At 48.4% G+C, this 25,468-nt stretch overlaps 1 protein-coding gene across 1 annotated transcript; it reads left to right on the top strand.

The window, feature by feature from the left end:
• The first annotated feature begins 18,419 nt into the window (after positions 1-18,419).
• On the top strand, positions 18,420-24,766 carry LOC149365741 (uncharacterized). The gene is made up of 3 exons (XM_089569170.1): positions 18,420-19,827; positions 21,064-22,073; positions 24,035-24,766. Exons 1-3 carry the CDS (start codon positions 18,897-18,899, stop codon positions 24,227-24,229), a joined length of 2,136 nt encoding a protein of 711 aa, XP_089425296.1. The 5' UTR covers positions 18,420-18,896; the 3' UTR covers positions 24,230-24,766.
• The last annotated feature ends 702 nt before the right edge of the window (positions 24,767-25,468 follow it).

Raw genomic sequence — 25,468 nt, 5'->3', positions numbered from 1 at the left:
CCTTAGAAACGAAGATAGGACGTTTGTAACTGCGCACATAATCTGTTCTGCACACACAGCTCTGCTTAGAGTGGTTTAGGAGACCAAATGAATAAAATATAAACGTGTAGACTTACCGTAAGCGGACGATGAAGCTGGATTTTGAAGAAAACGTAATCCGCGAAAAACACGCTAACGCCATTGATGCAGCCACGCACAGGGTTGTTTGCAGCTCGAATGATTTTCCGCCGTCTGGCAGTAAAATGGGTAAACGTGAAACAGAAACCCATTTCACGGTCGTATCTTTATCGCTCGCACTCTTGCCGTGTGCAGCTTGATCTGATATCCAAGACCACAGAAGGTTTGTAAGCTTAAATTCTTCGCTTACCCTCTAAAAATCTTATTGTTTTCGTGAAAACAGAACCGAAATCTAACTTCTTGTCGGTATACGCGCCGCATCTCCCACCGAATAGTATGTGGCACAATTCTCAAATAATAATTATAAGGTTGCATAGCATAACGTCTTTTTTGCGTGTGTTTGTGTTTAGAAAACTGATATGCGCCACATCAGCGTGTCATCGGCTCCGAAGCAACAGGTGCAAGGGTAGGAATGAAAAAATACTGGCTTTGTGATTGTTGCGTCGCCGCACTTATTCACGTGAATGCAAACTGCAAAGGTAGAAATGGCAGATGTTAATCGCACAGAGGACCAGGCTCTTTGAGATTAATCTAAGATGTTTCTAAGGGATGGGCGCTTCCTTGAATTCTCACACCCGTATTTCCCCTTTATTTCCAGGACGTTTTAAAGAGAAATGTAGAACCGTTGATGAAACGTTTCTGATTTCAGCGCGTTGGACAGTAACGATCGAAAGATGGAATGGAATTGTGTAGAGCGATTCCTTTAAGGGACAGCGTATTCGTTCGATTTAGTACAGTTTGCGGGCGCCCTTACTTCCTCGGCTTACTTGTTAGCATTAAATATCTAATTGTATTGACAATATACGTCTCGGTATAACGAAAAGGAGCTTGTCAAGGCTCCTGAAAACAATATACAGGAGGGTGTTGTAATGGCCTTACGCAATACTTTTTAATTTTCGTAATAGCGAAGGAGGTGGGGGACTCCCGACATAGTTGCGGTCACTAGATGCAGGTCCCCTCAACATGTAGTGCAAAAAGAAATTGACATTGTTCTGGACTTGGTCGAAAGTCAGTGTATCGAACATTGTTAGCTAAAATTACGATTGTTATAGACTGGTCTATAGGCAGTAGACTATCTATAGTGTACAGTCTATAGACGAAAGGAAATTGAGGTAGTTGTAGACTGTAGTCTATAGAGAGTCTATAGTCCGTCTACAGACAAAAGGAAATTGAAGCAGCTATAGACCGTAGTCTATAGACAATCTATAGACCGTCTATAGACGAAAGGAAATTGAAGCAGCTATAGACCGTAGACTATAGACAGTCTATAGACCGTCTATAGACGAAAGGAAATTGAAGCAGATATAGACCGTAGTCTATAGATAGTCTATAGACCGTCTATAGACGAAAAGAAATTGAGGCAGCTATAGACCTTGGTCTATAGAGAGTGTATAGACCGTCTATAGACGAAAAAGTATTGTGGAAGCTATAGACCTTAGCCTATAGACCGTCTGTAGACGAAAGGAAATTGAAGCAGTTATAGACTTTAGTCTCTAGAGAGTCTATAGACAAAAGAAAATTGAGGCAGCTATAGACCTTAGTCTATAGCGAGTCTACAGACCGTCTATAGACGAAAGGAAACTGAAGCAGTTATAGACTTTAGTCTATAGAGAGTCTATAGGCAAAAGGAAATTAAGGCAGCTATAGACCTTAGTCTATAGCGAGTCTATAGACCATCTATAGACGAAAGGAAATTGAAGCAATTATAGACTGTAGTCTATAGACAGTCTATAGACAAAAGGAAATTGAGGCGGCTATAGACCTTAGGCTAGAGAGAGTCTATAGACCGTCTATAGACAAAAGGAAATTGAGCCAGCTATAGACTTTAGTCTATAAAGTGTATATAGACAGTCTATAGACAAAAGGAAATTGAGCCAGCTATAGACCTTAATCTATAGAGTGTCTATAGATAGTCTATAGACAAAAGGAAAGTGAGGCAGCTATAGACCTTAGTCTATAGAGAGTCTATAGACAGTCTATAGACAAAAGGAAATTGAGGCAGCTATAGACCTCAGTCTATAGAGGGTCTATAGAGTCTATAGACAAAAGGAAATTGAGGCAGCTATAGACCTTAGTCTATAGAGAGTCTATAGACAGTCTATAGACAAAAGGAAATTGAGGCAGCTATAGACCTTAGTCTATAGAGGGTCTATAGACAGTCTATAGACAAAAGGAAATTGAGGCGGCTATAGACCTTAGTCTATAGAGAGTCTATAGACCGTCTATAGACAAAAGGAAATTGAAGCAGCTATAGACTTTAGTCCATAGATTTTCTATAGACTGTCTATAGACAAAAGGAAAAGTCTATAGGATGGCTATAGAGTCTATAAAAAGTCTATAGAAAGTCTATAGACCATTTTTATAAGGGATGGCTGTAGACAATGACCAATTCTCCATATATGGGAACTCATTGCGCTAGCGTGTCACACCCTTAAGGCGGAGCTCAAGTGTCTCCTCAAATTTTTTCGTTCGGCGGTTGGCCACCGCATAGCACGCATGCATGATGCACAACCAGCGTCAGGCGAAACGCGAGCAGCAAAACAATGATGCCTTGTGACTGAAAGCTAACTCAGCTTATTTTCAAATGTAATGCACTCCTGCCCCGCCGCGGTGGCTCAGTGATTGATTGTAAAACATTTTATTCGCCGGGAAGAGCTTGGCAAGAGGTCGCGTTAAGTGGTCGAGAGTACATAGCCCTCGACGACTTTGTCAGCCCACTCCACCGCTAAAAATTGCGTTCTGGGGTCAGAGCTAGCCAGCACGGTCTCCCACCGCTCGAGAGAAGGAGCTGTAACTAGATCACCCGGAGGTGGCTCTATTTTGCAGTCCCACAGGATGTGATCGTAGGTAGCACGTTGGCCACAGTGTTTGCAGTTTGGGTTGTAAAGATCTGGATAAATGTGCGCGAGGAGTGATGGGGTGCGTATCGATCTCGTCTGTAGACGACGCCACGTAACCTCTTGTTCTTTAGTAAGTCTTTTGTCTGGAGGGGGGAAAATTCTCCTCTCTAATTTAAAATGATTGGTGAGATCATGATATGTGATCATTGAGTCCTTCGTGAAATTCAGGGAGCCAGACTCATCCACTGCCCGGTCGACGAAACCTCGGGCTTTATTGTGGGCTGCCTCGTTCCCCGGATTCCCCGAATGGGCTGGGACCCATGTCAATTCGGAATAATTTGGTGAGAATTTGGTTGCGTTAAGGATTCTAAGGGAGGTGTTTGTAATTCGCCCTTTAGCGAAATTATTGATACCCATTTTGGAATCGCTGAGGATGATGCTCCCTTGGGTATGTGCTAGGGCGAGGGCTATAGCCGCCTCTTCTGCCGTTTCAGAGGATTTCGTTTTGATTGTCGCCGAGACGATGTGGTCACCATTCTCGTTCACAACCACAATTGCAAAGGCATTGGTATTTTTGTATTCTGCCGCATCTACATAAAGTGTTGCAGCGCACTGTCTGTATTTCTTATGTAAGGCTTTGGCGCGTGCTTGTCTTCTACCCTCATGGTGTAAGGGATGCATGTTTTTGGGGAGTGGTTTGATTAGTAGGGCCGTCCTATAGTCGCGGGGTAAGTCTACTTTAGCATCGTTATTCGTAGGTTGAAAGTTAATTCCGAGCCTGGTAAGAATACTCCTGCCAGTTCTGGAATTGGCTAATCGCGCTGTTTGAGCCATTAAATGGGCTTCTTTCAGTTCATTGTAGGTGTTATGTATTCCTAACCTCATAAGCCTTTCGGTTGAGGCATTTAGTGGGAGTCCTAACGCAGCCTTATAGGCCTGCCGTATCATGCTATCCAATTTGTCCTTTTCTGCTTTCGAAAATTTGAGATAAGGGGCGGCATAGAGTATCCTGCTTAGCGCAAAGGCCTGCACTAGGCGGCATAAATCTCTTTCCCTCACCCCTTGTCTGCGGTTAGCTATGCGGCGGATTAATCGCGCCGTCGCTTCTACCGTGCGTTTTAGCTTAGTGAGTGTGTCAGTATTCTTTCCATTTGTTTGTAAATACAACCCCAGTATTCTCATGGTCTGTACCTCTTTGACAGATCGTCCATTAACATAGACGTTTATTTGCGGGGGGGGATGTCGTGGTACGCCTACCTCTTTGTTTACGACGGATCACGAAGAGTTCAGATTTTTGCTCAGAACAAGTGAGGCCGGATTCCCATGCGCATGCCTCAATGATGTCCACTGCTGCTTGGAGTGTGTCTTCTATGTAGCCTTCGCATCCTTTGGTTACCCAAAGTGTGATGTCATCTGCATAGAACGTGTGATGTAGGTCTGGTATTTGTGCCAGTTTGGGGGGAATTTTGATGAGGGAGAGGTTAAAAAGGAAAGGGGACAGGACGGAGCCCTGTGGCGTTCCTTTACTTCCTAGTGTGATTGGGGCAGACTCTATTGTTCCGACCGTTATCACTGCTGTTCTGTTAGTGAGGAAGGATCGGATGTAGTTGTACGTCCTTTCTCCGGGGTTGATTTCTGACAAGCTTGTCAAAATGGCTTTGTGGGTGACGTTGTCGAAAGCTTTAACAAGGTCTAAACCCAATATTGCTTTCGTTCCTGTTCCCTCGTCAGCTTCAATTATGTCCTTGTTAAGCTGCAAGAGTATGTCCTGGGTAGATAGTTGGGCCCTGAATCCTAACATTGTTTCAGGTAGGAGGTTCATGTCCTCCGCATAGTTTTGGAGCCTATTGAGGATGATATGCTCCATGAGTTTGCCTAGGCATGATGTTAATGAAATTGGGCGGAGATTCTCAGTGCTGAGTTTCTTACCCGCTTTAGGAATAAAAGTGATTTTTGCGTGTTTCCACTCTGGTGGTATGTTGCCTGCATGCCAGTATTTGTTCATAAGGTCTGTAACCGCCGCGATCGACGTTGCGTCTAAGTTCCTGAGAGTCTTATTTGTTACTTTGTCTGGTCCTGCCGCAGATGTTGACCGCAATTTTCCAATTGCGTACCAGACCTCTGCGTCTGTGATGTCTGCGTCTAAATTTGGATTAGGAGTCCCCCGGTAGTCTGGTTGTGTGGTACCATCATCCGTGTTTAGATAACGTTCTGCTAGCTCTTTGATTAGGTCTTCAGTTGTACCCTCATATTTATGTATGAGTCTGTACAGTTGACTTTGTTGCACGGGACGTGTTTGTTCTGGGTCGAGCAGGTGTCTTAGAAGATGCCATGTCTTCTTATTTCCGAGCTGTCCATTGACGCTTTCACATATTTGGTTCCATTGTTGTGTTTGGAGAGTAAGTGTATGTTCCTCGATTCGCCTCTCGATTTCAGCGATCTTTTTGCGTAGTCGCTTGTTGTGTTTTTGCCACTGAGCCACTTACTCCAAAAACGCTGGAAGTGGCTCAGTGGTTACGGCGTTCGGCTGCTGACTCGAAAGACGCAGGTTCGATCCTGGCCGCGGCGGCTGGATTTCTTGAAGGCGAAATTCTAGAGGCCCGTGTGCTATGCGATGTCAGGGAACGTTAAAGAACCCCTGGTGGTCGAAATTTCCGGAGCCCTCCACTACGGCGTCCCTCATAGCCTTGGTCGCTTTGGGACGTTAAACCCCAATAAACCAAACCAAACCGTAATGCACTCCGCCTGCACTCTGTACAGAAAGGAGTGAAAAGGAAGGGAGCTGTCCTCTAGCGCCGTACCTTTTAGAAGAGCAGTGCACTAGAGGACAGCTTGCTCCTGTTCCACTCCCGTACAGGCATAGCCGTGTTTAGAGTGTGTATTTCTTTCCAGCAGCAATCATTGTTCTTATTGCGCTCTCGCTTCAGTTATCATGTTAGTGTTTCATTGGACGCGAACGGCATCGATAGTGAGAGTAAAGAAACAAACAACGCTCGCTCAAAATGATACGAGGTTCAGTGGTGCCATATGAATAACCGTTGCGTTTCTGCATGTGTAGCACTATTACCTTAAAATGAAACCTGCATTTTATTATCGGTAACGTTGCATTCCTTCTAGAGGTAAGAAAGGGGGTCTTTTTTTCTCCTTTCCTGCTTTTGCGACCCGCAGCGCGTATCGTGCTCACCTGTTTCCTGTTTTTTTTTTTTTTTTTTAGAGAAAGTGCGCCTGGAGGCGCAATAAGAAGAAACGTTTTATCGCAGAACCTTACGAGATTAAAGACGTCGAAGTTCACCCGTCTGCTCCTCGAGAACGCGCACTGGCACGGGCTGGGTCATTTTATTTTTAAATATTTTTGCGAGTCCAACATACCTTTCGTCGGATGCCCCACGTTTCCAAAACATATCCGTTTACAGGCTTTCTAAAATGCCGCTTCCGGAAGATCATCTCCCGCTGGTTAGGATTCGTGCGCGGGCTGTGCAAATGGTAGCAATCCTGGAATAGAAGCTCACCGAACACATGCACATGCTCGTAACTTCGGCCCCAAATTAGATTTTAAGGTTCAGTCACATGACACGTAAGCGCCGAGCGGTAAAAAAAAAAGCATCTAACACTTCTCAGCTCCCGAGGAAGCACAGTCGGTCTGTTCCTCGATGAACGAGATACATATTCGGAACGAGGAATGAGATTATCACTGATGCGTCGCACCGCGCGTATACAGACATGTAACACGCGTTAAGAGCTCACCGTAGTTCTTTCGCGCTTGATATTTGATACCCCCCCCCCCCCCCCCCGAAAAAAAAATGACTCTGGGCCTTTATACTAGACAGGTAAAAAATCCGTCGCATTGAAATTCTCGGTATTCATCAGTGCATGTAAGATTTCGTTCTCAAGAACAGATCCGGGATTTTGGGGACACACTGCTTGAAAAAGTTGTCGAAGTCCATGTCGTGCAGGAGTATGCACAGTTCATCCACAGCGTGGTATTTTTTTAGTGCAGCGTCCTTATTGTCCGAAGCACAGAGCACGTCGTCAGCGCCGAGCTTCGTCTTGCAAACGTGGCAGTACGGGTATCCTAAATTTTCCACTTTGCACCCTGTACCATTGCACAATTCGTACATTGCCAGCCTGCCTTCCCTTTTGGAGATCGACTGCGCTGCAACAGGCTTCGCCTCAGACTCTGATGTCCACGCGGGCACAGACACCGTAGCGCTCGTGCACACTTTGTTTTCAGCTGGTTGGTTATCCGTAATATTCTTCACAATGTCAGCGATGATGCTCGCGGTTTCACAGTAAGCCTTGAGGGTGTTTTTCTCCGCTGTTATTAGGTGAGTGTTTAGAAAAGTTAGATTTGCCTTCTTTTTCAGGCGCTGAATTGCGGCGGTGTTTGAAAAATCTTGCGGGTCGATCATTAAAGTCATGAGAAACTCGCCTGGAAAGTAATTCAGGCTCACCAAGGCGAAGACGTCATCCAGGAAGAGATACAGAGTCCTCCATCGCTGCTCGTCGAGGCCGCTCTCGCAGGACTTGCTTCCGCTCACCCAGTGCAGGTTGGTACCATTGAGCTTGTATTTCAAGCTTTTCACGTACACTTCGCGGACCAGACGGTGCCTTACGGTGTGGTTGGCGGCTAGGAGATGGAAATGCCCGCTGTCTTCGGGGTATCCTCCGAGGGTCATGAAGATATTTGTAGGCTTACCGTCTGTTACGTTGGTCAGCTGATTCATACTGATCTCCCGAAGTTTGTAGAGGCCGTATTTTTCGTCGAACTTCTCTGCCCTGCTGGTTATAACGCCACCCGTGATGGCCATCGACCAGTAGACCAGGCTAGGGCAGATAGCGAACGGGACGTGCCTGGGGAGGAAATCCTTGCCGGCTGAGTTGCGGTATCGAGAATTGTTGTACAGGCAGTATAATTTCAGTGCACCTTGACTTAAGTTGAGTTTCCCGGGGTAGTCAACGTCCTTGAGACCCGAGACGTCTCCGGAAATTTTGGGGCTGGTCTTCGTGCAGGAAGGATTAATAATAATCGGGCCCCCAGGCGGCCCACCACCACCGTTGTTCTCGTCCGAAGATGGCGGGACGGCACGGTCGGCGGCTTTGCCCTCCTCGATGGGGAAGAGCAGCGGCAGCAGAATGAACGCCAGTGGTATGACAATGATGGCCGCGCCGACGCCGCAGAGGACCCATGCTAGGAAGACGCGGTTGGCCCACGTGTCGCCTTCCTCTTCCGGCCCAGCGGCGGCGGCGGCGGCTGCTGCCTCCTCTTCTTCGGTGGTGGACGGGCAGCCCGGGCTGTAGTACGGAGGCTCTGGCTCCTGTTCCGCCGTCTCGTCGCTGTCAGAGCCGTCCCGTTTGGCGTGCTCTTCGTCGGGAGCTTCGTTGGCGCCCTGCTCCTCCGTCGCCGCCTGGCCAGGTCGCTCGTCTTCGTCGTGGTCTTCGGCCATCGTGTGCAACGTTCTGGCAGTGCGGTCACGAGCTGTTCTTCTGACCGGTCTCTCGTGGAGCGTGCTGGCCGTGCAGGGCGTTCTTTACTTCCTCGATCTCGAACGCGGATAGGATAGGATAGGATAGGATAGGATAGGATAGGATAGGATAGGATAGGATAGGATAGGATAGGATAGGATAGGATAGGATAGGATAGGAAAACTTTTATTGTCCAACAGAAAGAGGGTAGCCAGAGGGCTACCCGCCTAGACGACGGCCGAAAGGTCTTGACTTTCGGCGGCGGCTTCGGCCAGTCGGACGCGGCTGGGCTGGCTTTGATTAAAACAGGAAAATGGAAGAAGGGAAGGACGCCACAGAGGTGACGATAATCGTGGGCTAATAGAAATGGAAATGAAAAATTGATTTTGAGGAAAGGAAAGACGCAGTAACTATCTCAATACTCTGTGGACACATCACCTCCTTGGTAGAAAGGCTGGAGGAGGGGGTGAAAGAAAAAAAAGGAAGAAAGAAGTGCAGTAGCTCCGGAATAACTGGTTTATTGGTTTATTGGGGTTTAACGTCCCGAAGCAACTCAGGCTATGAGGGACGCCGTAGTGAAGGGCTCCGGAAATTTCGACCACCTGGGGTTCTTTAACGTGCACTGGCATCGCACAGCACACGGGCCTATATTATGTACAGGCTATATTATGTAGACGTAGCAGGGCCATCGCCCACGGGATTTTACTCGGCCGCTGTCGTTCACCAGGAAATGCACGTTGATGGACTCTCCTTTCGAGCCCCGAATTCAATGCGGGCCGAGGAAGTAGCGATAGCGCTTGCTGCCGCCCACGCCAATTCGAGAATAATCATCACGGACTCCCGAAAAGCATGTGAACATTACTTGGCAGGGGAGATCTCCCCCTTAGCTGCTTGTATTCTACGACGGACTGCCACTGATCCAACACCCAAACGAATCATTTGGGCTCCTGGCCACCAGGGCTTACGAGGTAATGAGGCCGCTGACGCGGCTGCCCGAGCGCTTACTCACCGGGCTCCTCATCCCAGCTCTTCTGGCTCGGAGACTAACCAGCCGCTGCTGCGATTCAGGGAAATATTAACACATTATAGCGACAACCACCGCCTTTTCCCGGCCCCTGCAAAAGGGCTGAGTAAGACGGAGGAGCGAACTTTAAGGCGCCTGCAGACAGGTACTCTACTCTGTCCTGCAATAATAAAACATTACGATCCTAACACGGATGGGCGATGCCCACACTGTGGGGAGACCTGTGATATCTTCCACATGGTGTGGGCATGTACTCAAAATCCCCACCTCCCCCCTTCCCCTACCCCTTCCAGAGAGGCATGGGAGACTGCCCTCCTCAACTGCTCCTCGCTTGAGTCCCAAAGGGCTCTGGTGAAACGGGCGAGAGACGGGGCCTCGTCGTGCGGTGTCCCGGACTAGGGACGCCGACCATGTAGCGGGGCCACTCTGTGGCTCCCAAACTCTTTTTTACAATATAAAAGTTTTCACCACCACCACCTCGCCTTCAACAAGGCAAAGAATTCGAGCAAGACATGTATGTACAATGACAGACAACTTATTTTTCGCGCATATTCCTTCTTCAAGAAAAAGACGCGGGTTCGATCCCAGCCGCGGCGGCGGAATTTTTTTGGAGGAGAAATTCTAGAGGCCCGTGTACTGTGCGATGTCAGTGCACGTTAAAGAACCTGTCACAGAAGTGGCGGCAGCCTGTAAATTACTTTCGTTTGTATAAAACGGATGCGTCCGCGTTTCTTTGTATGTGTCTCGGGAAGAGCAAGAATGCATGCACGCTTTTTTCAGTTATGTAGACAACCCCTCGCATTGCGAAAGCGGAGGCGGCTCAAAGTCGGCCCCGATACTGCCGAAGTCTTGAGCTGACCATTAGCGGGAAAGAAGTTGCGGCCTACGTGACTGGCCTTTTGGTTGTGTTTTACTTTTTTGCGTTTCCAAGGTCACCGAATCGAGAGTCGAAGCCTGGGGCTTCTTTTTAGTTGTGCGTTAATTTTTTCCTCCTCCAAGATGGCGGCCATGCAGAGTCAAAGCGTAGGTGCCTACGTGCTCTCGTCGCGCTTTTTGGTGTTTTGTTTTTTTCTACGCCGACGCTGTGGCGCCGCGAGTGTTCGCTCGCTAGCGCCCGAGGGCTTTAAAAGGGGGCCGTATGGAAACGAACTTCAGTCCGCTCGTCGGTGGAAACGCTGCCGGCGCGAACTCCCGGGTCTCCGAGCCGCCGCACCGCATCCTCGAAACCGCAAGCTGCCCTGGACGGACGTCGCCTTCGGGGGCCGCACTGACTGCGTGTTTTGTGGATGGACTGCAGCCGCGCTTCCCGGTTGACTGTATGTTTGTTCACCTTCTGACTTTTGATCGACTTTATCTAATTGGCGTCTCACTTGTGTTCTGACCTGTGTAGAAATATTCAATGTGTAACTTAATTCAGTGTGTTTACTCCTATGTGCTTTCCGCAATTGTTTTGTAGAATGTGAATTATGTATCTGTGAAAGCTGCCGCATTGTTCAATCGAACTATAAACGTTATTTTGTTGTTGTTACCTCTTAAACACGCCTCGGTCTCAGTCACTGCGTTTGCTTACCGGCTACGCCGGGCATCAAACGGCCACCCCCTCATTGTCCGGACTCGGTGATGATGTCGACTAGTCACCGAACCCGTGACAGAACCCCAGGTGGTCTAAATTTCCGGAGCCCTTCACTACGGCGTCTCTCATAGCCTGAGTCGATTTGGGACGTTAAATCCCATAAACCGCCGCCGCGGTGGCTCAGTGGCTATGGTGCTCGGCTGCTGACCCGAAAGACGCGGGTTCGATCCCGGCCGCGGCGGCTAAATTTCTTTGGAGGAGAAATTCTAGAGGCCCGTGTACTGTGCGATGTCAGTGCACGTTAAAGAACCCCAGGTAGTCGAAATTTCCGGAGCCCTTCACTACGGCGTCTCTCATAGCCTTAGTCGCTTTGGGACGTTAAACCCCACAAAACCAAACCAAATCCCATAAACCAAACCAAACCTTCTTCAAGAAACACTCCACTAACAATGCTTTATTGTCATGAAGGAAGCTTTGTGGTCGGTGAAATAGATGGATGTACGCTCCACTTGCTGTACCAATGCCTGGTTCACAAAGACAAGGCCTACGCAAGTATTTCGCGAGGTTGTCACAGCTGTGGAGCCGTTACGAGCGAGAGGAACGGGATGTTCTCCCGCATAAGTGGTAAGAAATTCCTGGTTGTCTTTATCTACATTAAGTTCCCCACCCGCCCTGCCACCCTGCCACACTGGCAGTTAATGGTTGATCGCGAGAGATCGCTCACCGTTGTCAGCGCTAACGCATGCAGCCCACTCTCACTCGTCACCTCACGTACCTATATGCACGAGTGAGGCTTCAACTGACCCAGGGAGCCAGTTACGCGCGCTTCCTTTCCTTAAAATAATCGGATTGTAAAATGTTGTCAACGCCAATGCCAATGAACACAATGAACGCCGACGACCTATGTGGCTTCAGCGCCGCGTTTCTGGATGAACGTTGGCAATGCCAACGCATGCAGCGCACACCTGTCACTACCGCCACTTAGCGTAAAGCACGATTGAGGTGTCCACTGTTCCAAGAGGGCAGTTATGAGCCTTCTGTCTGGTTCCGGTGTCCAACGAGATGTGTCAGACAGATACTGCTCCATTTTCTTTCCTCAAAAACCAATTTACCCATTTTGCCCTCTGCTTTCCAAGCTCCCGCTCCGTTGTTTTCGCAGCTTAAAGCGCGACTAAGGTGTCCACTGCTGGTTACAACGGACAACGGTGACGCCACGCAACGCAGACACTGGCGCCAAAGAGCTGCGCTCTAAAATGAGCCATCTGCGAAATAAAATTAGTTATAAGGAACGGGAAGGGTGTGGAGACTGTCTGGCTGATCTGTGAACAGCCAAACACCGCCGCGAGGAAAAGGGCGGAGTCGCTCTCTCAGTTCTCGGTGGACACCTCAACCACCTCGAGAGGGAAGAAATGAAGCAAGGAGTGAATATAGGCAGAGAAGAGCCCCTTGCCACAGAAAAGCCGGTGTCGGCGTTGTTGGCGTTCTATGATAATCTCGAATCCCCAGGTAATAAATCTTGTGGAGATACGGGAATTCGAACCCAGGTCTTTCAGACTGCGAGGCGAGCACGCGCAGAACATGCTACGAAGGCTTTTTTTTCTTTATTTCAAGGTCAGTTGGTCCGAACTGAATAAAGGTCGACCTAGCGAATGCGCTGTGATTTTGAAGCGAAAAGCTTCACTACTCTAGTCAACACCGGGTCTGGCGTATGCTCCGTGATCAGAATTAGCCACAGCTGCGCAAGCGCAGAACCAAGTGACGTCACAGAAGAGGCGCAGGTGATCGGAGCGACCGCCGCCGCAACCGCCGTCGCGACTCCGCCGCCCGACCTTTCGGCGCCGCCGCGCGCTACTGCGCATGTGCGCCGCCTCCTCACCGCCGCTACTACTGCGCGCTCGCCTCCTCGCCACCGTTTGACCTTTCGTTGCAGCCGCGTGTTTACCGCAGTTACTACGCATACCGTTATCGTGGTGCTCCCAGCTGCATTGTGCGCGAACTGCGACAGCCATGACGTCAAACAAAGCATAACTGCAACTTTTCGCTTGTATATCCAGGCTTAACCAGAGCTAAGCCACTACCATTTTTTTTTTACTTCGTGAAGTGTTTTTGGGTACTTACATGAGTATTATGAGTGTGGGAATTTTGAAACGGTAAATGGACAATAAAATCAAGCATAACTACGAGAACGTCATACAATACTGCTCAAAACAAAACCAGCAAAGCGTAAGCAGCTGGCGAACGGAGGCTCGGTCGATAAGAAGAGGCGCCGTAGCTTTGGATCCGAACAAGATTTTCTTACGCAAGGCCACTCAGTTCCTATCGCCATGCGGCTGGCAGCATCCGACTCGCTCCGCACAGAGCGCAGCCATATCGCGAGTGGCAAGTTGTCCGTTAGAGGGCGCAACTTGTCTGTGTGACGCGCGCGGATGACGACAGTCGTCCGACATCATGGTTTCTGTAGAGTTTGCATCGGACAGGTGCGGGCCGAAGGGGCACGCGTATTTATCGTTCCCAGTCTCACCGTGGCACAAACGATAACTTTGAAAGCTTCTCTGTGCGTGGACGTGCCTTCTACCGGATTACTGGTCGCTGGAGAGTACCCGCCCTCGCAAGCCAGGCAATCAGCAAAGCCCCAGGTAATCTGACAACAACTCTTGGCGATTTTTTTTTCTATTGTGCATGTTTACGCATGTAATTGAACTGTGTGGCTGCCTGTGTTACTTATATTTGACAAATAATTAAGGCAGAACTAAACGGGGCAATTTAAGCTCATTCCGAAACTACAGGTTTGCGCCTAGTATATCGCTACGTTATCAACTGTTGACGTCAAATACGCTACTACAGGCAGCTAACGGTGGACGAGGCAGAAGGGATTTTTATATGACCTAGACCGAGATCGGCGTTCAGAATTGGGTGATAGTCTTTTGGGGTAACTGAAGAAGGTAGATGCGCAACCATTCTGCACCCCTAACAATCATCCTGCTCACAACACTGAAACGATTCCAGGTACCACACAGCATTCAAATGGTGTTATAAAACTTGTATGTAAATTGCAGTAAGGTTCTATGCTACTTTGTAATGTCATTTTAATGTTGAAAAATTAACAAACAGCGTTATATGTTGAACCGCGAACACTAGTTTAACATCGAAAGTAAACTTTGTGTTAATGCTGTGTTCTAGAAGTTACCATTAATGATAAAATTAACAATGAGGTTAGATGGTGCATCGCAAACATTTACCTCCAAACTAAACACTGTCTAAATGCTGCATTCTAAATGTTATCATGATGTTTAATTCATAACCATAAAATAACGTTGAAAATATATTTCAAGCATTCTGTCCCAGAACTTTTTCCAACGTTTTTACAGCAAACGTGTTCTTCAGCTAGCAATAATTTACAATAAACCTCTTAAATTTTGCATGCCAAAGATTGCATGTACAGCCGCAATATTTGGTTTGAAAACTTTGCTTATTACCCGTTCACCACTGTTACTACGGCTAAATCTATTTGCCGTTGTATCCGTTCGGAGGTGTCGTTGTGGTTTATTGTAGAACTCAAGTGTCCTCGCAAACCGTTGGTCCTTGCAAAGCATTGATTAAGTCGCGTACCTTCACAAATAGCGGGACTGCCTACTCTCGCAAGGTTACTGTACAGTTTTGAGAAAGCTACGTTTATGTTGTATAAATGTAAGGTTGAGTGAGGTTGTTCCAACGTTTATTTGGAAAGCTTCAGACACGTTCGAAAAAGAACGCTAACAACAATATATTAACTTTTGACCAAAACAAAAACGTAACATGCATTGCTTACGGTGCTAGGTAGAAGTGAAGTGTCGCCCTCATTATTGATCCTCGCAAAGCTTTGATTGAGTTGTGCACCTTGCCCAACTTCCGTTATCGCTTTTGGGTTAACTTTTTTTGTAGTTCACATCACCGACTTTTCTAACTGCTCTTTCTGGCAGCATACAAAAACGCGGACTGCAAAAAGTTGAGACGAACACACCATGAATTGTACCAAAGATTAGGCAGCCCGCTTTCCTCCACAGCACTGCATCACTCCCCGGAAGGTATGAATAAATTTAATTACATCCGCGTAAGCACTTCAGAGTCGGGCGGTTCAAACGTGACGGCTAGAAGCTTCACGGATGACGCTTGGAATTTTCCCAACTCGTAATGCGACGACGGACAGCGCACTCGTAAAGAATTCAGAGCGCTGCCTTCTCCTATTCCCTTACAATTTCCGCTCTCCGTTTCCTTGACTACGTACTCTTGTATAGTTTCGCATTCGTGGCGTGTGCGTTCGCTCGTTCTGTTTCCTGCAAGTTTGTTGACGTTGCAGCGAGAACCCCCCCCCCCCCCCCCCCCCCCCTGACCGCTATGCTTTTCCTCTCTCACCTTGCCTCCTGTCACGTACGCCTGTTCAAGGTCGGAAGCAGCAGGCGACAGACCACGCCAAGGAATGGTTCGTGCGTTTCTTTAGAGAGTTAGCTCGCATTACTCAAGGTCGCGTTAACATGAAACACAAGGCCTTTCAAGTGGGACCACTGGATGGTACCATTGGTACATATTGTGGACCACTTATTTGGCGCAGAATATTCGGAGTGGTATCAAACAATTCAGCGCGTTACGGAGCATAAAATTACTAGTCGAATCACAACGTAGCGCACCATAGGGATTCGCTACTACGACTTTTGGTTTCCCAAACCGTAACTTCTTGAAACTTCAAACGCCCGTTACGTCCAAATTAATTGATTTAGAACGTTTGAAATAATGTCAAGCGATCCGCCTTTTATATGTTGGCATCAAAAGGGTAGATATCTGGATAGAACAAAAAATTTGTACCGGATATAGCGCAGGTGGCTAATGACGCAGTATTCGTTCGATACTGCTAACGCTCGGTACTCAAACGCTGCATCAGCGTTTTGCTCTTTTTTTTTTCAGACGTGTGCCATGAGGCATAAGTTGAGAAAGGGGAATGGAATGAAAGAGCTAGTAGACTGTAGTAGTAAGCTGCAAGATGTCGTAGGAAAACACGTCTAGACAGGCAGGCATTTGCAACTGTCCTCCCCTTGCCATGCACCTGCTCACAGCATGCGCCCAGCTTTTTTTTTTTTTTGAAGTTCGAAAGCACTGTTCCCATGGGTAAACCTCGAGCAAGATCTTGCGATGTTTGTATGTTTGCGGTGTTAGCGGCTTTTTGCGAAGTGAAATTAATAAATGAAAATAAATCGAATAAATATCCGCGGCTGGGATTCGAGCCCTTGGCGGCCCGAGTAGATCAGCTTCGCTGGCCACTGCGCGAGAGGCTAGAAAATCACCCCAGTTTTTTTCTTTATTGAATGGAAGAACTTCCGTAAAAAGGGGGAAAACGTCAATCAAACTGGTTCGCGTCTCAAGTTACCGGGCTGCTTAATACGAGCCCGCCATAGCCCTACCTCAACACTGCATCCCCATCAAAGCATCAAAATTCAGGGAGGCACACACATGCATCTAGGCACGGCAGCCAGCTTGGAGGTTCTTCGCGTGCAGCATATACACTCCTCACCAAAGCACACTGTTCACGAAACACAGATTTGGACGATCTTGGTGGCTCGGCATGTCTGTCCGTCATACGGCTTTTCCAAAGACTGAATAGTCCCATCAACACAAACAGATCATAAGGCACAACAGAGTTTTTGCCAACAGGCAGAAATCTAATAGTGTATGGTGTAATTTCAATGTCCTTCTTAAGAGTTCGTTGTAGTATGTCCCAAAAGAACATGGCATCACGGCACAGGATGAAGCAATGATCAATTGTCTCAGACACGTTACACAGACGGCAATTCACATTCCAGGGTACAAACATCTCCTTGTCATTAAGAAATGTCTTGACAGGCAGCGTCGCTGTGTGTAGTTTGAAAAAGAACGTTTTAGCGGCTGCCTGAATGCACATCCGCCTAACACGCTTTAGAACACTGATGTCCAAAGACCCCAGATAAGGCTGCCGATACAATGTTGTAGGGAACAGAGACTCAGTGAGAGCCTGGGTCATCTGTTTTCTCGAGAGGCTATAGAAGTAATCTAAAGAGAAGCGCATTAAGGAATCCCCATAAAGTCCCCTCACGAGCCTGCACAGTCGGTGCGAATAAGTAAGGCAAATGAAAACTAAGCCGCCTAATGAGCACAGCTACCAGAAACGGGTGGTTTGCCGATTTGAAAAAGAAAGAACAGGAAACAAGTTGATGCACGAACAGGTGAACAAGGCCCACTCCACCACCCTCTCAGGGAAGGAACAACTTGTCACGCCTCATGGGCTCCCTGAACACGCCTCGTGTTAAACTGCAACACACTCTCGCGCTGTGCATTGCAGAGCGTCTTCTTCATCCATTATAATAGTACTATCATTCGCGCTTTGAGCTATGTGGCGGTAGTGACAGAGACATGTGCGCTGCATGCGTTGGCGTGGACAACGGTGAACCAGAAACACGGCACTACAGCAATACGAGTTGGCTTTGGCAACACTGCTGCAGAAACTGGAGCATAGGCAGCCGGCGTACATTGCGTAAATTGGCACTGACGACGAAAATGTTGCAGACGCGCATAACTGGCTAATAAAACTGGCGCATAAAAGCGGCTTAAGGCGAACGCGTTCAATGGCTCATACTGTAAGCGTGTCACGCGTGTTTAACTCGGGAACTAAAAAAGAGAAGAAAACCAATGGTTGCTTCAGATAGAGGAGGGAGAAATGAACTTAGGAGGCAAATTTGGTGACTGTAGGTTAATTAGTTAAATAATTATAGGCAAAATTGTCGAAATTGCGTTGAAATAACGCGGACGTCGATATAGCCACGGGAATGATGTGACGTCACGTCCACCGGAAGTCGTCACGGCATAGTGGAAATTGCCACAGAATGGTTGGAAAAAGGTCGGATTTGTCTCAAATTAGGTGGAAAATGAGTAATTAAGCGTAATTTACACTTACGATCCCCGAAAGATGTATAATTTGAGTATCGATATAGCCACGGGAACGGTGTGACGTCACATCCACCGGAAGTCGTCACGGTATAGTGGCCTCGGCTTTCGCCTCTCAACACTTGAGTTGCCAAAGTGTCCTCGCAATTTTTGCGGGTCAGCAGCCGAGCGCCATAACCACTGAGCCACCGAGGCTGTTGAGGCCCCTTACCACTACCAGCAGAGTTTTTTAGAATTTCGAAAACGCGATTACCCTCGGCGCTGTGACTCGACAAAATTTGCCTTGTTTGACTAGTTACTTCACTGGGCATGCCTTTTGGCACGATCTAGCCAAAATTAGTTGGGCCACAGCGCAGAGGGTAATCGCGTTTTCGCAATTCCAAAAACTGATATGGCGGTTACTAACGACAAGCTAAAAATCTCTGATGGCAACCAGGCGCCTAACTCTAATAGTTAAATTTTAATGTTAAATTAGTTAACTAGCTTACAGTTAAGATTATTCAGCGGTTTCTGGTGTCCGCCAACCCTGGCAATATTATGCCTCAAAAGGCATTTTTTACCTCAAAGGTCCTTTTTTTGAAAATTACTTAGTCTTCCCTGAAACACCTGGTACATTCAGTGTATGTGTATCTTTCTTGTATCCGTATGTATGTCCATGTTAGTATAATCTGCTTTCTTTTGCATGGAGCTTGAATATGTGCATGTATGTTGAATATTGATGCCTGAAGAACGTCTCCAGGGTACAGTGAGCGCACTAGTCAGGCCTTTAATCATCCATAACGTTCTTGTGTGCTGTCGGAAAACATTCAGTTGAACTGAATGTAAAGCACTAAAACGCGCACTGCCGATCTGCTTCATTTTACAAGGTACCATGGGTGAAAACCACTATGAGGTCTTGGGAATCACCAGAAAAGCCAGCGAGGCTGAAGTCAGGAAGGCCTACCGGAAGCTCGCCTTGATGTACCACCCGGACAAAAACAAGACGCCTGGCGCCGCGGAGAAGTTCAAACGAATCGCCGAGGCATACAAGTTGCTGGTCGACAAAGAAAGGCGAAAGGTGTACGACAACATATTTAAAGAGGACGATTTCAAACGCGACGCACCCGGCAGCGGCGAACAAGCGAAAAACAATAGTTCTGCGCAGTCCAAAGGACAGGAAAACATGAACACGAGCTTCGGGTTCGGGGACGGATGCTTTGGGCCTGGCGGCTCTAGCACCGCATCGGGGAACGCGAGTACAGGTGACACATTCGGAGGGCCGTCGAGCAAGGGAGAGAGCGCACCATTCTTCTTCGGGTTCGGCTCTAGCACTGCATCGGGGAGCGCGAGTACAGGTTACACATTCGGAGGGCCGTCCAGCAAGGGAGAGAGCGCACCATTCAGCTTTCGGTTCGGCTCTAGCACTGCATCGGGGAGCGCGAGTACAGGTTACACACCATTCGGAGGGCCGTCCAGCAAGGGAGAGAGCGCACCATTCAGCTTTCGGTTCGGCTCTAGCACTGCATCGGGGAGCGCGAGTACAGGTTACACATTCGGAGGGCCGTCCAGCAAGGGAGAGAGCGCACCATTCAGCTTTCGGTTCGGCTCTAGCACTGCATCGGGGAGCGCGAGTACAGGTTACACACCATTCGGAGGGCCGTCCAGCAAGGGAGAGAGCGCACCATTCAGCTTTCGGTTCGGCTCTAGCACTGCATCGGGGAGCGCGAGTACAGGTTACACACCATTCGGAGGGCCGTCCAGCAAGGGAGAGAGCGCACCATTCAGCTTCGGGTTCGGCTCTAGCACCGCATCGGGGAATGCGAGTACAGGTTACACACCATTCGGAGGGCCGTCCAGCGAGGGAGAGAGCGCACCATTCAGCTTTCGGTTCGGCTCTAGCACTGCATCGGGGAGCGCGAGTACAGGTTACACACCATTCGGAGGGCCGTCCAGCGAGGGAGAGAGCGCACCATTCAGCTTTCGGTTCGGCTCTAGCACCGCATCGGGGAATGCGAGTACAGGTTACACATTCGCAGGGCCGTCCAGCAAGGGAGAGAGCGCACCATTCAGCTTTCGGTTCGGCTCTAGCACTGCATCGGGGAGCGCGAGTACAGGTTACACACCATTCGGAGGGCCGTCCAGCAAGGGAGAGAGCGCACCATTCAGCTTTCGGTTCGGCTCTAGCACTGCATCGGGGAGCGCGAGTACAGGTTACACACCATTCGGAGGGCCGTCCAGCGAGGGAGAGAGCGCACCATTCAGCTTCGGGTTCGGCTCTAGCACCGCATCGGGGAATGCGAGTACAGGTTACACATTCGCAGGGCCGTCCAGCAAGGGAGAGAGCGCACCATTCAGCTTTCGGTTCGGCTCTAGCACTGCATCGGGGAGCGCGAGTACAGGTTACACACCATTCGGAGGGCCGTCCAGCAAGGGAGAGAGCGCACCATTCAGCTTTCGGTTCGGCTCTAGCACTGCATCGGGGAGCGCGAGTACAGGTTACACATTCGGAGGGCCGTCCAGCAAGGGAGAGAGCGCACCATTCAGCTTTCGGTTCGGCTCTAGCACTGCATCGGGGAGCGCGAGTACAGGTTACACACCATTCGAAGGGCCGTCCAGCAAGGGAGAGAGCGCACCATTCAGCTTCGGGTTGGGCTCTAGCACCGCATCGGGGAACGCGAGTACAGGTTACACATTCGGAGGGCCGTCCAGCAAGGGAGAGAGCGCACCATTCAGCTTCGGGTTGGGCTCTAGCACCGCATCGGGGAACGCGAGTACAGGTTACACATTCGGAGGGCAGTCCAGCAAGGGAGAGAGCGCACCATTCAGCTTTCGGTTCGGCTCTAGCACTGCATCGGGGAGCGCGAGTACAGGTTACACACCATTCGAAGGGCCGTCCAGCAAGGGAGAGAGCGCACCATTCAGCTTCGGGTTGGGCTCTAGCACCGCATCGGGGAACGCGAGTACAGGTTACACATTCGGAGGGCCGTCCAGCAAGGGAGAGAGCGCACCATTCAGCTTCGGGTTGGGCTCTAGCACCGCATCGGGGAACGCGAGTACAGGTTACACATTCGGAGGGCAGTCCAGCAAGGGAGAGAGCGCACCATTCAGCTTTCGGTTCGGCTCTAGCACTGCATCGGGGAGCGCGAGTACAGGTTATACACCATTCGAAGGGCCGTCCAGCAAGGGAGAGAGCGCACCATTCAGCTTCGGGTTGGGCTCTAGCACCGCATCGGGGAACGCGAGTACAGGTTACACATTCGGAGGGCCGTCCAGCAAGGGAGAGAGCGCACCATTCAGCTTCGGGTTGGGCTCTAGCACCGCATCGGGGAACGCGAGTACAGGTTACACATTCGGAGGGCCGTCCAGCAAGGGAGAGAGCGCACCATTCAGCTTTCGGTTCGGCTCTAGCACTGCATCGGGGAGCGCGAGCACAGGTTACACATTCGGAGGGCAGTCCAGCAAGGGCGAGGACGCACCGTTCACGTTTGGGTTCGGCTCTAGCACCGCATCGGGGAGCGCGAGCAGCGGTGACACGCTATTCGCTGGAGCGTCGGGCAGGGCACAGAACACGCCATTCGGCTTCGGCACTCCGTTGGGCGGAGGGATTTTCCGGGACGGGCACCTTGCAGGACAGTCGAGCCAATACCAGCACGGGCCAGGCTTCAACGCCCCGTACAGTCCTAATCCCGAACCTTTCCAGGAGTTTTCAGCAAATTTAAAAACACCAGACAGCACTGAGAAGACCCAAATGAAACAGAACCCTGCCGTGGAGTACGACCTGTACCTCAGCCTCCACAAGGTTCTCCATGGTTGCACCATAGAAAAGAGGGTTATTAGGCTGGTCATGTCACCGGATGGCCAGGGGCTCCATCCTGAGGAGAAGGTGTTCACGATCAACGTGAAGCCCGGATGGAAGGCGGGAACCAAGATCAGGTTCCATCGCGAAGGGGACCAACTTCCCGGCACCATCCCGGCGGACATCGTGTTCGTCGTACGCGACGAGGAGCACCTTCTGTTCAAGAGAGATGGAGCGGATATTCACTACACAGCCAGGATAACTCCCGACGAGGTGGGCTTTGTTTTGGCGTGGAATACATCACCTTCCATCAGGCATCAAGCAGGGCATGTAATGCGGCGATGGGGTGAACTATGGTCCGTTAAAGGCAACTGTGGAAGGAAATTCAACGAGAGAAGGGAATGAAAGGTACTAGGGGACGACAAAAATGGGGAGAAAGTGAAACGGCAACTCCAGGTGTTTTTCCAACATTTTGAGCTGGCTGCCGCATTATATTTCGTGCACCTCCTCGTCTTAGTTGCAATTAAATTTCTTCAGTATAATGTGGAAAACAAGTGCAGAAACGCGAAAATCAGGAAGCCGAAACTGGGTTGTTGTTGTTGTTGTTGAAAACATTTATTGCCCAACAGATAAGGACCACACCGCCTGGGCCGCTCTGTCTCACCCCCCCCCCCCCCCCTTTAAGGGGGAGGGGACTTAGGAGCGGCCAGCCGCACGCGATGTTCGCATTCGATGCTGGCCGGGTTGGTTTCGCCGGCGGCCTCTTCTTCGACTATAGTATGACGTCACGGATAATGTCACAAAACATCGTATGCGTGTTCGTTGGTTAAACTGTCCACTGAGACAACGTCAACCAGTACTGTCTAAAACGACGAAAAACAGGCTCGAACTTTTTCCTAGCGACGTCCGTTAAAGGTCCGTCCCCTAGGTTTTGTATCATTGTAGTTGTACTGCGTAACCGGATAGTGACTACCAAGGGGAACCATGCGGAGAGTGGATACCGCGGAAGAAGGAGGAAGTCTATTGAGGGTTTTTTGAGGGAATGAAAGGCGCGAAAACTGTCTCACTCTCAACTCAACCCCTCAACCATGCCATGAGAGAGAAGAGGAAATTTGGAGTGAAATACCGCGAAATAACATATACCACGAAAGTTCAAAATCATCATAATTTATTCACTCAAAGAATCCAAGTCTGATTCCCTTAATGGGGGGGGGGGGGGGGGTAATCCGTAACATATGTTGACGGTCAACGTGAAATTAGTAGCAGGGATTTCGCAAACACAATGAACGGAATAAAAGTTAAGAATCAGGAAGTTACTATTCAATGACAAACTACAAGAGAACGTCTGCATAATATGCAAACGAGAAAATATGAGTGCGGAGCGAAAGAAAAGCCACAAACGTGAAAAAAATAAACATGCTAAACACCATAGGGGTAAGCACAGAAGGAGGGGGTTGGTACGGCTATGGTGTGACAAATTATAATCTGTCATAATAAAGACAAATTACGTAGATGTCGAATAAATAAAAAATTCGAGATCACTGCTGTAGCCCTCACTGGAGTAATGCGAAGGCATTAACGCCTCCTCATTTCAAGTTCCTTTTTTGCTTAATTGTTTCCTTAATTGCTCACTCAATTCGCAGTTAATTCATTTCAATTCACCTTAATTCACAACTAATTCGCAATTATATTGCTGTTAATTCGCTTTAATTCACCCTTAATTCACCTTAATGTGCCTATAATTCACATTCAAATCACTTTAATTCACCTTGATTCATAATGAAATCACATTTATTCACAATTAATGCACCTTAATTCACTCTTGATACTTTCTATAATCATTAATTATTGATTGGATTTCGATTAACTGCACATTTTCTCTCGTTGCATCTCAGTATTCATTCTGGACTTTCAAATTTGGCGCCACGCGTTGGCTCCACCCACACTTCCGGTCACGTGGTCGCACGTGACCGGAAGTGTGGGCGGAAGTGTGAACTTTCTTTGCGCAGCCTCCTCGCATCATCACCTTTCGATTACAACCACTCGTTTGACGCTACCCCTCCTGAGTTGCCCACAACTGCTGCCGACACATTTTGCGGACACGACCACGCCGACATAGCCTAGTAATGCTTTCCCATTAATAAATAAACAAAATATTTGTCTATACGGTCAAGTAGTGCAGCTTCTCGAGAACAGTGGGAAACTCCCATTATTTTTATTTCCTCTTCCTACAGCTCATTCGCAGGAGTGTCATCAAAGTGCCCACGCTGACTTTTGAAGTTCTAAGTGTGCGGCTGAACAACGACATCTTTTACGGAAGCACCATGCGCATCCCCGGACATGGCCTGCCCAATCCCAAGGACCCAACGTCGCGCGGTGACCTCGTCGTGAGCATCGCACCCAATGTCTGTAGCCCTAGGCGAGAATGATTTCGTGGCGCATATTCTCCCTTCTTCTGAAGTGCAGTGCAAATTTAGGGACGAGTACTTCCCCTCAGGCGTGGCTTGAGCTCTGTCGCTGAGCTGATGCAAGAGGCAGAACATATCTTTTCGTCTACGTGTCACAGACAAACAAATTTCCCTTTCACTATTGTGCCATTTAAAGGGACATGATCATCAATCTTTTTTTTTTTTGTAGGGTATCAAACTTAGTCGAGCTTAGTCGGCTAGAGCACCTTAACATTACAAACAGAACGCGTCTTTCTAATCTGTCTAAGTGATGGAAACGAGCCGTCCGAAAAGAGATTTTCAATCATGCTGGATTTTCACGCTTGATGTTCACACAGCCAAGTACCAGCGCAGACACCCGCGGCTCTACCGACTATGTCACCGTGCTTCTGGACGTCCTCTAGACGTCCTCGAGACTGCCCAGAAGCGTTGGGCACCGTACTTGAAGTTGTATGTTGTCTACGTGAATGTATCGCGTGTTTTCGTTTACCCTTCTCTCCGTAAGCACCTTTGTGTAGCACACATCAATCAAATCAAATTTATTCATTTTCATTTAGTACATGAGTTTTCCCGTCCAACCTAAGCACAGCGTGCTTGTTGGTTGTTCAGGCAGTACAGTGAATCACCGAATGTGTACAAAAAATTATGCACAAAACAATAAATTTGAGAACACTAATGCATGCATATTATACAAAAATTATGTATGCATATTGAGCAAATAGGAATGCAACTCGAGAAAAACGAAAACAAACATGAACAGACGTCATCACAACTTGAAATGAGCCATCTAAACAACTGAACAAATCTAAAAATATCTAAACAACTCTAAAATCTGAAGCAAAAGGGAAAGTAGATTATAGCAAAAACAGAGAAAGTAGATTATAACATGTAAGAGGCCATCAGTGATTTATCTGCAAGGATATGCACCATTTTCTTATTGCTTTAGTCATTTTACGTTTTGTTTTGAAATTGTAAAATTCTTCACCAAGTGTATTGAATACCTGTGGCACGTAATATCTCCGTATCTTTTTCCCATAATGCGTGAAGCAGCGCGGCTTAATATAAGCTTCTGTCTTTCTTAAGGCAGCGTTTTTCTTGACGGGTATTTTGAAAGCATTTGTAAAGTAATGACGTGTGAGCACTGTGTAATAAAATAGTTCCCGCATTTCCAGTACACCTAGTATACTGTATTTTTCCTCCTTATCAACCTCCTGCAGCATA

The sequence above is a fragment of the Amblyomma mixtum genome, chromosome 1, assembly GCF_055824585.1.
Source record: "Amblyomma mixtum isolate Tamu chromosome 1, ASM5582458v1, whole genome shotgun sequence".
Taxonomy (NCBI): domain Eukaryota; kingdom Metazoa; phylum Arthropoda; class Arachnida; order Ixodida; family Ixodidae; genus Amblyomma; species Amblyomma mixtum.
Note: the sequence above shows the minus strand (reverse complement) of the source record. Positions and strands in the feature narration are given on the sequence as shown.